The 16,014-nt window shown below is 46.5% G+C and overlaps 1 protein-coding gene across 3 annotated transcripts in view; it reads left to right on the top strand.

Moving 5' to 3' along the window:
* Nucleotides 1-59: 59 nt before the first annotated feature.
* ARID5B (AT-rich interaction domain 5B) overlaps nt 60-16,014 on the top strand; it is a 121,377-nt gene continuing 105,422 nt past the window's right edge. For 2 of the 3 annotated variants that reach the window (XM_017826152.1, XM_017826151.1), the window contains exons 1-3: nt 60-139; nt 323-583; nt 12,930-13,155. In XM_017826152.1, the coding sequence (XP_017681641.1) occupies nt 119-139; nt 323-583; nt 12,930-13,155 (508 nt within the window). In that variant the 5' untranslated portion in view covers nt 60-118. Of the gene's footprint in view, nt 140-292; nt 584-12,929; nt 13,156-16,014 lie in introns of those variants that run through there. The other variant, XM_017826150.1, reaches the window with a different exon arrangement.

The raw sequence follows: 16,014 nt of genomic DNA, 5'->3' as shown, positions 1-16,014 counted from the left end.
GGGGGGGGGGGGGGGGGGGGGGGGGGGGGGGGCCGGCTTCGCCCTGCCAGGACCTGCCGGGCTCCATTCACGCCAACAAGTTTGGGAGAATGTTGAGTTCAATCGCGCCGGAGCCGCGATGGAGCGCAGCGCACTGCAGGTACCGCGCCGCCCCGCGCCCCCGCCCCGCCCCGCGCCCCCCGCCGCCGCGGAGCCCCCTCCCTCCCTCCCGCGCTCCCCTCCCGCCGCCCTCCTCCTCCTCCTCCTCCTGCCCCTGCGCGGCGCGGCGCGGCGCGGCGCGGAGCCGGCGCTGATGCCGCTGCCGTGTTGTTGTTCCCCGCAGTGGGTCGGCGCCCCGTGCGGCTCGCACGGCCCCTACGTCTTCTACAGGGCGTTCCGCTTCCAGCGCCGCGGCGGCGGCCGGGCGCGGGTCCTCTCCCTCGGCGACTTCTTCTTCGTGCGGTGCCGCGCGGAGGAGCCCGCCTGCATCGCGGAGCTGCAGCTGCTCTGGGAGGAGCGCACCAGCCGGCAACTTCTCTCCAGCGCCAAACTTTATTTTCTCCCCGAGGACACCCCCCAGGGCAGGACCAGTGACCATGGCGAGGTGGTAAACGCGGCGCCGGCCCCCTCCCCTTTCACCCCCCCGCGCCCGTCCCCACCTGCATGTCCGGGCTCGGCTCCCCCCTTCCCTCCCGTTTGCTCCCCCCACCCGCGCCCCCCTCCCCGCCGTGCGTGGCGGGGCAGCGCGGAGGGGCCGCGCCGTCGGGGCGCACCGGTGCGCGCTGCCCGGGAACTTGTGCGGGCGGAGGGAAGGCGGGAGGGTGTCGCGGTGCGGGGCGCCCCCGGCCCGGCGGGCAGTGGAGGGTGTGCGGGGCTCGCCTTGTCCTTCTCCCGCATCGTTAACAAAAAAAAAAAAAAAAAAAAAAAAAAATCCGAAAAACCCAAAAGACGCGGAAAAGCGGGGAGAAAAACACGTCGGGGTGATTTCGATATTGTTCGGGGCTTTTTTAAGTATTCGATATGTTTAAGAGGGCGGAAATTACGAAATGGAGGCAGAGGGAGATCAAACGCTCTCGAGCTGGCAGGGACGTGTTGAATAAAGTGATAAATGACAGGTACGGGAATAATACATTCAAATAACTTGCAGATATGCCTGGGCGTATTTCGGAGCCGCCGCGCTCCCGGCGCAAACGCGCTGCGCGCCGGCACCTCCGCCCGCGGCCGCGCAGCCCGGGATGGGGCCGCGCAGCCCCGCACCGCCCCGCCCCAGCCCCGAACCCTCCCGTTATCTGCTTCGCTAATTCATTGCTTCGGCGGTCCCCGGTCTGGGGCGGAGGATGGAGAGGGTCCCCGAGAGGGGCTGGAGATCAGGCGGGAGGGGGATGAGATGTTTTGGGGTAACTTGTGTTGTGGATGCCGGGGGAGTGTGGGTTCGAAGGGGGGCTGTCCGCAGGAGCTGTTTTCGGAGGCACGCGTGGCTGTAGGTGCCGGCGTAGCCCTGTCCCCGCACACATGCGTACGCGGCTGAAACGCGTTTCAGAGCCACCTTCGCTCGCTGCCACCTCTTCACTTTAATTTTCTGTGCGTGCCGCTGAGATAAGGGAGCCTTTTCCTAAGAATCAGGGAGATGACAGTGAGCAATGGATGCTCTGAAATTGCCCGTGGTGACTATTTAAAACTGTGCCTCTGTGTGTCTCGTGTGTGTGTAAAATGAAAGATATTTGGAAGGGGGGGGTGGGGAAAGGGACACAAATCATTTTAATACGCCTTAATGATCAGCTCATGTTACTGTGGTAGGAACATCAGAGAAAATTAATCCTACCATTACGAGTAAAACACTGCTCTGGTACGAGAGTTCTCAGCTGCATGTACCCTCCTAATAATACGCACAATTTTATTTATTTTTACATGCAAACACCGCTAGTAATTAGCCGTGTGATTATACTTGTGCATTTCATTGGGGCTTTAACTGATGTCATTCTGCATTATTCAACCATATGAAAACAATTTTCAATTAAGATAATGGCACGCCTTGAAATTATGCAAATGCCGGCCGTATTGTGTAGAATAATTATGACAAATGCAAAGCAGGTAAAAAGTTTCCTAATGCAGTTGTGTTTTACACCCTGGTGATGTCATTTCCCCTCTGGCCTAAGTTAGTCATTCATTAGCAGAGTAGCAGCAGCAGCAGCAACAGCAACAGCTCTGAGTGATACTTCTCTGGCAGGGAGCCTACAGAAACCGGCACTGAGAGCCAGGGCCTAGAGAGGGCAACATAACACTCCCATTAAGAAATGTACTTTGTTTTCACTTACTCCATTAACTTGTTTATAGACATCAGAATGATTTTTTATGATCGATTTTTAATAGTTTGGAACGATCCGAGCTGCGCTTGGGGATGTGCGGGTGGACAGGAGACAAAAGGCTGGGTGCTGGCTGGGGCTGTGCAGGGTCCTGGCTGGGGGGTGACCAGCCTCATCAGGGCACAGGGTGGCTGTTCCCCCTGACCACCCCAAGGTCCCGATCCCTTAGGTAAATGACACCCGCATCTGTCCCCAAAGGGGCGTCAGGGCCGCTCTGGGGTCGCAAGGCTTCCTAACTCCAGGCTGAGCTCCTTCTGCGGGAGGAGATGCAGTTGGTGGGTCAGAGGCGGCTTGTAGCCATCAGGGTAGACTTTATTCGTGGTGTGGGACTGCTGATGGGGTAAAACACCTTATCTTGCATTCAAGGAACGAAGTGAGACGGTGCTTATACGTGCATTGCAAATCCGCAGTGTCCGAGGCAAAGGGTGAGAGGGGCACTCGGGGCGCTCGCTGTCCGTGGATTTGTCGGCGAGGGGAAGGAGAGGTTGAATCGTGGGCTTGCGATGGAGCCCACAGGAGGTTTAGGCACAGTCACTGGCAGCTACCTGCGCTAGAGGCATGATTAATAGAAGCAGCTGGCTGCCTGCTCTCTGTAATAGCAGCACTGACACTATGACAGTATTCAGCTAGTGGCTGTGAGGAGGGAGGAGAAGCGAGGAGGTATGTAATGCTTCTGTTAGTCAGAAATTTCTGATGGCGTATTTTATCTGATTGCCAAATGTTTGAGCTAATCAGCAATAAGCGTAAATATAAGTCTTTTTATAGCTAGCTGAATTCATCATCCAGATTTAAATATAACCCCAACTGCTGCTAAAACCGGATGTTTCCATGCACTGGGGCCCAGACCCAGGGAAGGTTCAAGCCCAGATGTGCCTCTGCTGCGGTACCTCTCCCTACACCTGAGGCTCAGCATCCCCATCACCTCCGTGGAGAAACTCCTGTTCACCCCCAGGAGCTGGCCAGAGGTTGCTTCCCAGGGAGTCTCAGTGGATGGTGAACGTGGGATGGGGCTGGTCACATGCAGCAATAGAAGTGCTCCTGGCCCTGATGCTCATCACATCCCAAAGAGACATGCATGGAGAGCCTGGCAGCAGCTCTGGCATCATGCTTGGGCCAGGGGTCTTGCTGCGCAGGAGCAGCGGAGACATCTTTGTAAGAGCAACAGTGCCTTTGGGAACACTGTTAGGTGAGGTAGAAGAGGTTTGTGCTACTTCGGTGAAAACTTCATTGCTGCTTTTAAGACACAGGGGCCCAAGTGTGCTGCCTCCCACCTTGCCATCCAGCCCAAACACTTCAGCACTCTGGTCAAAGAGGTGAGGAAGAAGTGGCTCTCCTCTGTTCCTGGAGAGCCATTGCCAAACTGGAGAAAAGTGTCTTTTTCTGGAGGAAATCACCGCCTTGCCCCTATTTTCTCGTCCACTCCTGGTCCGGCACAGTTCCCTGTGTCACCTCCAGCATAGTCTGGGAAAACCTGTGTGATGGAAGGTGTCTCGCAGGGTTCGAAGGAAGGGTTCGAAGGAGGATGCTTGGGGGGATGTGAAGATCCTGAGGGAGTTGGCCCTAAGAGCACACTGTTGCACTTGAAACAGTTGTGCAGGGTGAGTGTGGAAAGCAGCCCCCCAGCTCTTTTGGCACCTGACTGGGAGAAGTACATGCCGGCCGAGAAAACCCCTGTCTGGTCTCCTTGCTCAGTGCCCTGGTCCTGTGGCAGTCAGGGAGCACAAGGTGGGCTCAGCCCCCAAGTCCTCCAGCCCACAGGGTCTTGACCAAACCCTCCTCCAGCTCATTTATTCCTCTGTGCTCCAAGGGGTAGCGTGGGGCTGTGGAATGACTGACCTTTGCAGAAGCAGTTCTAGAGCAGAATGCTTGTTAGTGCCATGTGTTTTCATGTTTTTAAAGGTGTTGGCATTAATTAGACTAGGCTTAAAAATATATCTCAAAACTGGTACTCATTAAATCCAGAGATGGTATTTGATGTGATGCATACAATTCCTAAAGAAACCCAAACAACCAACTAATTCACTTTGCGTGGTCTGACATTCCCTGCATTGCCCTGCATTGTGGTGAATGGTGCTTCCACTGAGGCTGGACTGTCAGTGGGGATCTGCCTTTGGTTCATTCATCAGCAGCGAAGTTTACTACGAACTCATGTTGATTTCATCTCTTCTCCCGAACTGGGGATCTGATGCAATGCTTTTCGCCTTGCAAATAATCCTTACTCATGCAAGTAATTTACATGAGTAAGCGTTGCTCATACAGAGGAGAGGAGAAAGCTAGTTTCCTGTAATTATTTCCCTAGCAGTATTTTGCATTTTCAGACTAATTGGGGGAAAGGAAAAAAAAGAAGTTACTCCATAAATGTACGTCACTTTATAATTTCAGGAGAGATTCTTCAAGAAAGTTAAGGGAGGCAGTGGGTTTTCTCTCCCTTCATTTCGGGACAGATGTTCACAGCATCCCTCGAAAGCCTGATTTGTTTTGGAGTGGTTCTCCACGTGCAGAGGTCCTGCCCCAGTGCAGAAATGTAGCATAGGCTGACCTGAGCGTGGTGTCTTACACCTGCAGTGCTTTATTGCCACCCCCCCCTTCAAAAATGTGCTACTCCCTTTGCGCAGTAATAGGTCTATTTTTATTTTTTTAAAAGACGTAGGAATCTGTACGCTCTTATTTGAAATGAGAACGGCCCTGTTTTAGTCTCCACGGTGTGTGCCTTATGCTCGTATCTGTCAACACTGGTAATGGCAACACGTTTCAAACATGCAGATTATGATTATTAAAGGGTGCTTTAAAAATCATGCTAATAGCATCAATCTCCAATGTACACTTGCTCAAATTAATTCAGCTTTGTAAATCAGGCGCACTGTAATAGCAGTGTTAGAGGAATGGCATTTGTCATAAAATATCGTGGTTTTGGTAATTGCATATCCACTCTGTATATTTTTATCTCTCTTGCCACCAGTAGCATATGCTGGCAAAGGAAGGAGAGGGCAATGATATTACTCAGAGAAGCCACATGTTGCTAGCCATTAGCCAGCAATCTGGCATATCTGGTCATTTAAGGTAGATTTCCTTTTTTAAAAAAAATTTTTTTTTTCCTATTCCCTCCCCTTCCCAGTGCATTCAGACTGTAAAATACACCCACTGCTCTCCAGAGTTGCTTTTCCCGGTCTGATCAGTGGCACTAAACATTAAACTCTTGTCTTTGGAGAATAATGGGCCTCACATGGTACACCCTCAAGCATGTTGAGATACTGTGCAGGCTGGAAAATAAAAATGTTCTAATTGTGTCTTTTAAATAAGCATAGGAGTGAATTAATTAGACTATATTTTGTCTTTAGTTGCTTAGTTACACAATAGTATTCCTAAGCGCAAGTAAGATAAATTGGCTCTTTTTGTGCTGCTTGTCCCTTAATCATAATTACTGTATTGCTCAGGAGAGTAACGCATACATAGATTTTGCATTTTTAATAATATTCAAACAATATGCGAATGATATAGAAAGTATGTTCTGATTCAAGCTCTCACATGCTTTTATTCGGGAAGAAGTTCTACTGCTATGGGAGCAATATTTGCATTAGTTGCTCAGAGATGTAGTTCTGGGAAATACATAATTGAAATATTCTTGCAATGCTTGTTCTGGCCCTTTCATTCGCATTCAAAATAACAATGCCTTAAGTCTCTGAACAGTCATCCACTCTTGATTTAAGTGCGTTTTTCTTTGTGTGTGTGTGTGTGTGTGTGCATATGCAGTGTGGGTTCACACCCAGCGTTAACCCTGCAGAGCCAAGGCGCTCGCGTGATTCATGGTGTCGTATCAAGTTGAGCTTTTTATTTGTAGCTAAAATGCAGTCAGAAGGTCAGATGAACATCGGCATTTTATGGCATTAATCCAATGACCTTAATGCTTGGCAGGCGTCCATGTTTCTGTGCGAAGGTGCCAGGGTTATAGATAATAAAAGAGTTTGTTTTCATTTTCTGGGTATTTTAATCTTTCTTTGCAGAGCGTAGCCTCGGGTTTGGGGGGCTTGGGGCTACTCCCGGGGGCCAAAACTTTAATGTCTTGCTGGGTTGTTGAACGTTTGCTGCTAATGATGGGCAGATTGATACAGATACTGAACAATGGAAGGTTCTGGCAAGAAACCCCCTAGACATGCTCAGTGGATGTATGTGAAAATTGGCTCCATTGTTCTGCTGTATGAAAAGCAAGTAAATTATTTACAGATATTTGCTAATTAAAGCACATATTGTTTTACCAGCACAATAGAACACAATATAACAAAAGACAAAAGAATAAGCTTGCATAATTTAAACCTGCTAATGCCATGTACTCCTTGTTAAGAAAAATATAATTATGTAATCTACGAGGAAAGCTTTTCGTACTGTAACTGTAGTAGGCAAAATTAGGAATGAATTGCTTGTCAACTTGCCTAAACTAAAACAGCTCCTCAAGATCTGTGAGCTATCTGATGGGGAAACATTTTGACTGAAGCCTATTTTCTCTTTGGTCAGGACTTCTATCTGCAATGACAGATATAAATTCAATTTGAACCTCTGCTTGGGAGTGGGAGGAGGGAGAAAAAAACCCACCCCAGACAAAAAGGAGGAGGCTCACAGTAGAAATGTCATGTCTGGCTGCTCACAGCCATCCCTCTGTGCACTCCATCTCCACCCCACTTCTGGCCCAGATGTACCAGTGTCCCACAGAGCATCCTATAAAGACATAGTGCTGCTCTGCCCGAGGTCATTTTGCATGTCTCACTTTGGAATTACGGAATCGCATGGAAAAAGCTGCTTGCTAGTACAAGAGAAAGTGAAAACCATAGGATTTCACATGGTTCACTCATGTCCTTTATCTTGGTCTCTTCTCTTGGTTTTGGACCCTGGCAGAAGGGATGAACACATCAGTGTGAGTTTCAGACAGCTCTGTGCAGCTGTGCTTAGGCTGGGGAAATACCTGTCACCTGAATTTAACAAGATCATTATAGCCCTTTAAAGTAATTAGCAGAGGATTAACAGATGAAAGGTTCTGCCTTGGCCTCTTTAAAATTCTCTCGTGTGCCAGGTAAATTCCTGATCTGTGCCTGTTTCCGTTCTCAAAGCTTTCCCCATAGGTGGAGAGTGGTGATCTCTGTAGGTCTCTGCACACAGCCACCCCAGCAGTCAGGTGCACTCCACAGATCCTTTGGGATCCTTGCTTCCAGCAAAACCTTTCTTGGGGTGCTGCAGATGTGGGGACTGGGGCACAGCTCTGCCAGACTGGAACCTGGTTCAGTGATCCTGTTCTGCAGGTGGGATCACTGAACCACAGGGAAGCCTCATAAGAGTCTCCAGTGCTTGGCACAGGCAGGGGCAGCTTGCTTTCCCCCCAACCCTGCTTTGAGTGCCTCATTTGGTTGCCATCTCCTCGCGCATCCCCTAGCCCAGGGCAGACAGAGGTGTCCCAAAGGATCTGTGAAGTGCACCTGACTGCTGGGATCATCTGGGCTTGCCATGTAATAGGGGACTGTATGGCAGTGTTCCTTGCAGGGAGGCTGAACAGGGAACGTCCCAGAGCCAGACCTTTTTTACAACACAGCCACAGTTTTTCTGCTAGTTTGTGATCCTGCAGTCTTAAAGCCCCCCATGTGTATTCCCAATACACAGCAGGCAGCAGGGAGACAGGACCTTCTTATGCTAGAGAAAGTCTCTGAGAGCAAAGCAGTCCTGTACAAATGACCTTTTAGGGCTGGCTATGGTCCCTGAAGGAAGTGCTGCTTGTAGGGGATGACTGGAGACTTGAGTTCAGGTTCCTGAGTGACTTGTGGTGAGTGGGCTAGGGCTGAATTGACATGACCTGGTTTCTCCTGCTGTCCCAGAGCCCTGGTAGCATCTCTATGGCAGAGAAGAGCTCTGGACTAAAGGCTTTGCAGTCAGGGCTTTTTGGTTTTACTGTGCTGTCAAGTAAGGGTTGTGGTACTTCCCTCAAACCCCCAGGTAAATGCATTGCTGTGGGAGAGGTGCTTGCTGGCAACAAGCCCCCTCCTTCCCTTCTCCATGCCTGCAACATGACCTTCCACTCCTCAAAGGGATCTAGAGCAGGAAACAAGATTCCTGAGGTGAGAACTGCGTTGTTACACAAAGTATGGGAAGGTCCGTTTCACCTAAATCGCAAAAAACTAAAAAATCCATGGGATGTAAAAAAACCCCCTAGAATAAGACAGGCCTTTATGGCCAAATGAAATATGCAGTTCTATTATCCCTGGTGAATGCAGTCCATAAGAGTCACACTGTATTTTTTACTCCCGTGGATGAATGTGTTTTCATCAGCAATGTACTGGGTTGTAAAATATGCATCCCCAGCTATCTACTGTGCTAAAGATTTCACAAAAAAGGCTTGAAGATGTTTTCTAATGCAAATCATACTGATCAGATAAATGACACGCAGTGTCTCCTGTAATTATCAGCAAGAGTTTTTACAGTACGTCTCCTGTTTTTCTCTAGGCCACGTATTTGATGTTAGGAGACAGCCAAGCAGGTGTTCGACTCACTCGTGCCCTCCAGAATTCCTTAAATGACCTCTGGAAGCACTGGAGTGAAAACAGTCTCAGCATGTCAAAATTTTGAGATATCTCAGTTGCTGTAATTCTTTTAAGGCTGCCTGGACGTCTCTAAAATATAAATCTTTCCTAGTTATTGGCAATGAGTGAGGAGTTGTGACGTACCGTATGCGAGTGTGCAGTCAAGATGTACGACCTCCCTGTGCTGCCCTGTGACTCCCGGCCTCGTAAGAGTTAATATTTCTTCTAAAAAATAATTATCTGTTTTAAACTATTATAACTACCTGACCTCTTTCCCTGAATGTAAGTATTTCAACCATCTGCTGAGTCAGGCAATATAGCATTCTGTGCTTTTGGGAGGCTGTGATGGTTGCTTAGACAACAGTGACATAATATTTAAGCATAATGGCTCTCAAGAAGATGCTGTCCCCTTCTCCCTGGATGACTTCTCTGGAAATGCAAATCCAATATGCTCTTAAAAAAACACAAGAGAGGGATGAAAAGGGTTTGTGTCACCATCTTCCTTAACCATCTCCCCACATCCCACTTGAGAGGTGAAAGTATTGTACTTCTCTTAGAATCTTGTAAGATGTGCTAAAATTACAGGCTGAGTAGATACCCGTTTTAGAGAAGCAGAAAAAAAATGCCTCTTTCAGTAGTCAGTGCTTATTTCAAGACTTATACAACATTGTGGCTGGGAACGTTGGTCCATTGGACCACTGACCGTTGATTGGTCAGTGTCCATTAAGGTCCATCCGAGATAGATCTGATTCCTGAGCTGGGCTGAAATCTGTGCCAGTTGTTTTCTCATCCTGCTGTAGCAGGAAAAAACGGTAATTAAAGACTTAACCGTGCAATGGAGATCTTATAAACATATCACTTCAGAGCATAGCTAATACACGATGAGTTGATTTTTGTGTAGATATATATATGTGCTCTGTAAGCCATGTGGGTGGTTTTTCATGTTTACACAGAGATATAATTATGAATGACATGAAGGTTATACAGCAGATTTCTTTAATCTTCTAAAGGTTTGTTAGTCATGTGTCACCGTGTACCTGGTTTTTATTTATTCAACATCTGTATTCCTTTGTCATCTTGTTGAAGGGGTTTCTCTGGAAGGGCTGTGGCAGTAGGTGCACAGTGGTTGATACAGAATGGCTGCGGGGGCTCCTCTGGCTGGCAGAGCCCTGCAAGCTCCCAGAGCAGCTTTTGTTGTGACACAGGGCTTAACCAAAAAGGAGAGGAACCCTTTTGTCACCTGCTGCTCAAAAAATACGTAATGAAAATAAAAACCACAGTAGTTTAGGTCTGAGTGCTTGGAAAGGTTGCTTAGGAATGTGCGAAAACTTGGCAAGGCACATTGAAATTCCAGAGCTGGTGAAGTAGCTGGGTGACCTCTTGTTTGGGTGGCAGAGGGACAGGTGACCTCTTGTGTTAGCAGACTGCCAAGATATGGGGAAGACAGCCCCTCTGGAGCTACCTGGGGCTTGGGCTCCTCAGAAAGCAGGAGCTGTGGCCACCTACCATGCCTTGCTGGGTGGCAGTGTTTGTATGATGAGGTGTCAGGGTGGGAATGTCTCTGGAGATGCGGCTCCTCGCTGGTGAGATGCGTATTGGCAGCGGGCGCTTGGAGGAGGACTGCGGTCTGACTCGTGACCTCTGTGGTGTTTGAGGAGTTGGGAAGGACAACTCTTGTTCTCTCTGAATTGGGCCAAAAATGAGCACAGAGAGAGAGAGAGAGAGCAGGTGTGTTCAGTCCCGCTGTAGGACGGACGGGGAGACCCAAGGCAGGCCCTGAAATGCATTGGGTAATTTTTCCATTTCCCGGGTAAAAGTGAACTTGGCTGTGTTTCCCTGGTGCAGCCGGGGTGATCCCTGGTGGTACAAGGGGTGAACAGGGATTTGGGGACCAACTGGTTCCCCCTCCATGGCAGCCCCGGGCAGAGCCAGTGAGTGCACCAACATTGCTTCACCCTTGTTACAGTAGGGTGTTGTTTTGTTTTTTTTTTAATTCCTTTTTTTTCTTCCTGTGTACACATCATGTGCATGTGTGCGAAGGTTGTATTCTCGAAAACAAGTTTATTCATTGATGATGTAACAGTGATTGTACTTTTCTTTTGGTTAATAAATTGTCTGCTCAGCTTACTTTGTATGCCAGCCAAAATTAGTCATACCAGTTCTTGGAAAGGATATGAAGAAACTAGTAATTGAAATCATAATCATTTGATCATGAGAGCTATTTGGAAAATAATATTTTAACCAAAAACATGTCTGATCTCCAAGTCAGGATTTTTTTTTAAACTGCTGCTAAATAGATTTCTCTAGTGTGGAATATTAGAAATTGTGTAGTAGCTGGTGATGGTATTCAACACCCTAAAAGAGGACTTCATCCAGAAATTGCCGAGACTGTCTGCAGGCAGTCTGATATTTATATATATGTATTATTTTTTTCCATCCTGACATTTAATAATCACCATGTAATAGCTATAAAATGCATAGCAACTACAGCTTTTTTATTTCAAGTGGATGGTGTAATGAAATTGGGTGAAACCATCCATTGAAATTGTGCTTTGTAGTACCCAGTGCTTGTTTACAAAGTATTGACGTTTGTCATAAACAGAGATTTAAAGCATCACTGTTATTGTTTGTTGTTTGGTGGAAGCTCTTATGCTGTGCAGCGATAAAGGAAAAGATTTTATTACAAGCTTGCTTAGCATAGAAGCATGCTGTTCATTTCTGACCAAATATTTGTTATTGCACTAAATGTAATGAAGGTGCCTGCTTATAAAACAGTTTTGTATTATATAAGGGAGAGTGGAATATCAGATCTGGTTTCTTTACTAGAGATATTTCAGTATTGTGTGCAACTTGTCACAATAAAGCTTTTTTTTTTTTTTCTTTTCCATTGAGCAGTATTTTATTTCCTGAGGAATGTGTTCAGTGGACAAAAAAAACACACAGAGAGAATCAATCATGCTTTTCTCTTTGTTTAATAACGCAAAGAATTTCTCTCCCCTTTGCAAATACTTTTGTTTATTTGAGAGAAGAATTGGATTCTGGTTTATTTATTTCAAGAACCTGTAACCTTATTCAGTGCTAGAAATGCGTGGTGTGCAAGGTGTAGTGTGCAGCCAGCTCCTGTTACAACATAAATTATTTCTGCTGTTTTAACCAAAAAATCTGGAGTGTATCTTGCTGGATATGTATGTTTGTTTGTTTATTTTTTGAGGCTTTCTTGATCCCTTGCTCACTGGAGTCAGCTGTAAAACATTCTGCTTATTCATCATGACTGAGAGGAGTTGATTGTTTCCTGGAAGGTTAAAATCCAGCAATTAGGGCTGTTTTATTTGAGTATATGTTCTGGAGGCTAAACTAAGTTTAAGTGCTTTTCTTAGACTGTATGTTTTAGACGGGAAAAAAATTACAGTTCTGATCTTGAAAAAGGTTTTAAGAAACATGAGAATGTGCAAGTTTCTTTTGGTGGGAAGCACATAACATTTATGTAGTATTTCTTTTGGGATTACATCACAGTTTTATTTAATTTTAAGGACAAAAGTTAAATTCAATATTTGTATTTAAGCCAAGGGAAAATGTACCATAAACACAGGAATTTTCTGGTGAGTCAGAGTTCCAAGAATCTGAGATTTACTTAGTCCATTTATTTCAGGACTAGCTATAACCATTAGTCATCCAGCCATGAATTTTTACATTTGCAGCTAATTGCACCTAAAAAACAAACTTTCCCTCAGGGCTTTGGGTTATACAGGATGTGATTTGGCAACCTGCATTCCAAATGCCTTTTAGGATCATTGCCCTGGTCCTAGAAATTGTCTTTAGATCATGTATATTTGCTTCCAGTAAACAACTAATATTTCTACTTAGATGGCAAAAGGAATAAATTAAGTACTAGCTATTCTGTAACACAGAAAAATTACTCAGCAGCAAGATATGCTTTTCCAGGAGTCAGTGCGGGGCGGTGTTACGGGTTTGTCAGTCCTCGTGGAGCCCAGAGTGACATGTTGTGTTCTCATTTCACTGCCTCTTGCAGGATGAAGTTATTGCTGTTTCAGAAAAAGTTACTGTGAAACTTGAGGATTTGGCAAAATGGGCACAGTCCGATTTCTCCAAGTGGAAGTGTGGTTTCCGGGCTGAGCCGGTCCAGCCGATGGATGTGGGGAAGAATGGGCAGAAAGAGGCCTTGACAAGATACAGACAATCCACACTCAACAGCGGCTTGAACTTCAAAGACATCCTGAAGGAGAAGGCTGACCTCGGTGAGTATCCCTTACTTTCTCCTGTGGGGAGGGGCCTGTGGGTGAGAGTCTTTCGAAGACGGATGAGCCGATCCTGCCACACCATCCCCGATTCCCAAGGTACGTCAGAGCCTGGGGCGGAGGTGTGGCGATGGGATACCTGTGTGGGATGGGTGGTGGTGGTGAGCTCATCGCAGACTCCTTCGAGACTGGCGTGGGGTAACTCTGTGATACCTGTCTGCTCCCTAGACATGTCCCCAAGCACTATGGCTCAGACCCTGAAGATGTGCACGCAAATAATTGTCACGGGCTCTCCCCGAGGCTCTGAAGGCTGGGGATCAGATCAGAGCCGTGCACTGTGGAGAGAGGAGGCTGGTATGTCTTCTCAAGGCCTCCTACAACAGGCAGGGGCGAGCAAAGGCCTTTTACTTTTCCTGTCCCATCTTCTGGAAGCTCAGAGATGCTCCTGGTGCTTGCCCTGCTCCTGTACGGTTGGCTCTGTGTCTTGTTCAGTAGGGAGGTGGCCCTTCTATGGCGTTTCCTTGTCGGCTTTATCTTACTACACAACATAGAGCTCTGCAAGCACCCCACTGTTGTCTCCTGTACTTTCTTTCCCTGTCTGTTTTTTTAGGAAGGGAAACAGTAGCTCTGCTACTTTGGATGGTTGCAGACAGGCTTGCAGCTCTGGGGCTCCTTTGGTGCACAGACACTCATACCTCTAAAATCTGTGGTGGGATCCAAGGTCCAAGGGAGATGGATCGATCCCCTGTTGGTAAAAATGCTTGTTTGTGGTATTAGGCCCCTGGATGCATAACAGCTGCCAGAGATGGCACTTCGAAGTGCGCACCAGGGACATTTCTCTCTTGTGCCAAGCTTTTAACAAATGTTCCATGTTTGAAACAAGTTTAGGCTGTAATGTGTGGAAAGGTAAGAAATTAAAAGCTAAGGCTGATGCATTTGAGGAAATGCTTTTGTACCTTCGTGAACAGGAGGTGCAGAGCCAAGTTCAGTTTAGTAGTGTCACGACTGTGTTGGCATTGAAGCCAAGTTACATGAAGCTGAAGATCTGTCTTGGAGGATTTATCTTCTGCATCTCATTTTTCTGATCTTATCAAATGGTGAAGTGATTTTGTCAATGTCACATTTCACCATTAGATATGTAGGTTGGGAGATTAAAAGTTGATCTTATTTTTCATTACATGTCCGGGAATCGAAAAATAATCCATGCAGTTCTTTATCTTTTCCTTTGCTTTTCTGTGTGGTTTCTTCTGGTTCATAATTACGTGCAGTAATTTTCTCTTGCTATTGCCCTGGTATGTTCTTTACACACTACATTTATTTGCATTTGTTTGTTGTGTCAGAAGAATCTTAATGTTTTTCAGACAGAACTTTTGTGTGCTAATGTTTTCTTGTTTTTGTTTTCAACAAACAAAAAAACCCTTGTGGTAAGTTACGAAATTGCTATTATCTACTCTAGGAGCCAAAGAAAATTATCTTTAAGCCTAAAGCTTATAGTTGCATGTTAAGCCTTTCAAAGTATGGGTTATACTGAAAACGTTTATGGAATGTGAACTGTACGGTATAATTTTGATAACCCCACATTCTGATGTTGCTCATTTTCAGTTGGTGGCTCTGGCTTTATTGTTGGGTTGTGCTTTTTCAGTAGAAAACAGAATTTTGGCTAATGTTTGATTATGATTGCCTTTATAATGACCGGTTGATGAGAAGTGAAGCCAAAGGTTCAAGGAGACATAAAGCTGACCAGATATGTTGATATAGACAATTGATCTATCCTTTTAAAGGCAGTAAAAGAAATTTCTTAAATTTAGTAGTGAGATGATTTTTTAACTATTTGAAAGACCCAAGAATTTAAGCATATTTTGCTTCCTGGATCTGACGAGAATTCAAAAGAATGGTGATCTTCAAAGCTTGTGAAGCAGCTTGGTTTGGTTGTGTCCTGTAGGCGACCCATGAGCTCTGGTGTTTGTCTCAACTGTGAGACGGAGGTTTAACACCCACCAGATGAAGATTTACTTCTCTCATTCTGAGTGGTTGGTCAAGGTTGACCTTGTGCTTTGGGAATCGTCATCTCCCAAGCTGTAGGCACGGGCAGCAGCACAATGTGCAGTGTCCAAGGCACAGGGATTTGGGCTGCTGGTGTTGTCTCTTCCCTGCTGTCAGAAAGGCAGGTTTACTGCGCGTTACGACGTGTGCCCACAGACCTTTTCCAGTACTCAGCATCTTGCCAGTGGAGCAGCACTCAGCTGCAGTGTGGTCAAAAGATTTATTAGCAATAACTTTTGCAGCAGGTCTCCAGCACAATGGGATGGGGTAGTTTTTCTCATACTGTGAGGGAGCACAGTGTACTGTCGTGCAGAGGTCCCTCTGGTGATGCTCATGTTTAACCCTGGCTGTAGATGAGGAAGTTGCTGAACCAGGTGTTGAAAAGGCCTAGAAAAACAACGTGATCTCCTGGACCCATTTTTTCCTACGAAACGACATGTTTCCATTACAGAAAAATCCCATAGAAGTGAGTAGATTCTGCAGTTTTTCCTACTAGATGTTTTTGAATCGAGCTCTAGAAGGTAGCAGGAAATTATATCCCTACCGAAGAGCTCAAAAAAACTTTACAGAAGAAACAAAATTATTTTTCACACACTGTCCAGGAGTGGGGAATAGTGAAATAACCCGGATGAAATGAAAACATGGCCGATGCAGAACCAGAAAAGTGTCACTGTGCAAACATACTTAATTAAACACGCTGCTGGGAGCAGGGCAGCTCCAAACAGTAACCAGGCAAAGTGAGGCCTCGTGAGCAGTGTATGCCCTGTGCCATGCGCTCTGTGGCACTTGCTGAGCCAAAACTAAGGCAGCCCTTGG

Source organism: Lepidothrix coronata, unplaced genomic scaffold (genome assembly GCF_001604755.1).
Source record: "Lepidothrix coronata isolate B3197 unplaced genomic scaffold, Lepidothrix_coronata-1.0 Scaffold124, whole genome shotgun sequence".
In the NCBI taxonomy this organism is placed as follows: domain Eukaryota; kingdom Metazoa; phylum Chordata; class Aves; order Passeriformes; family Pipridae; genus Lepidothrix; species Lepidothrix coronata.
This window is presented reverse-complemented; position numbering and strand designations above follow the sequence as displayed.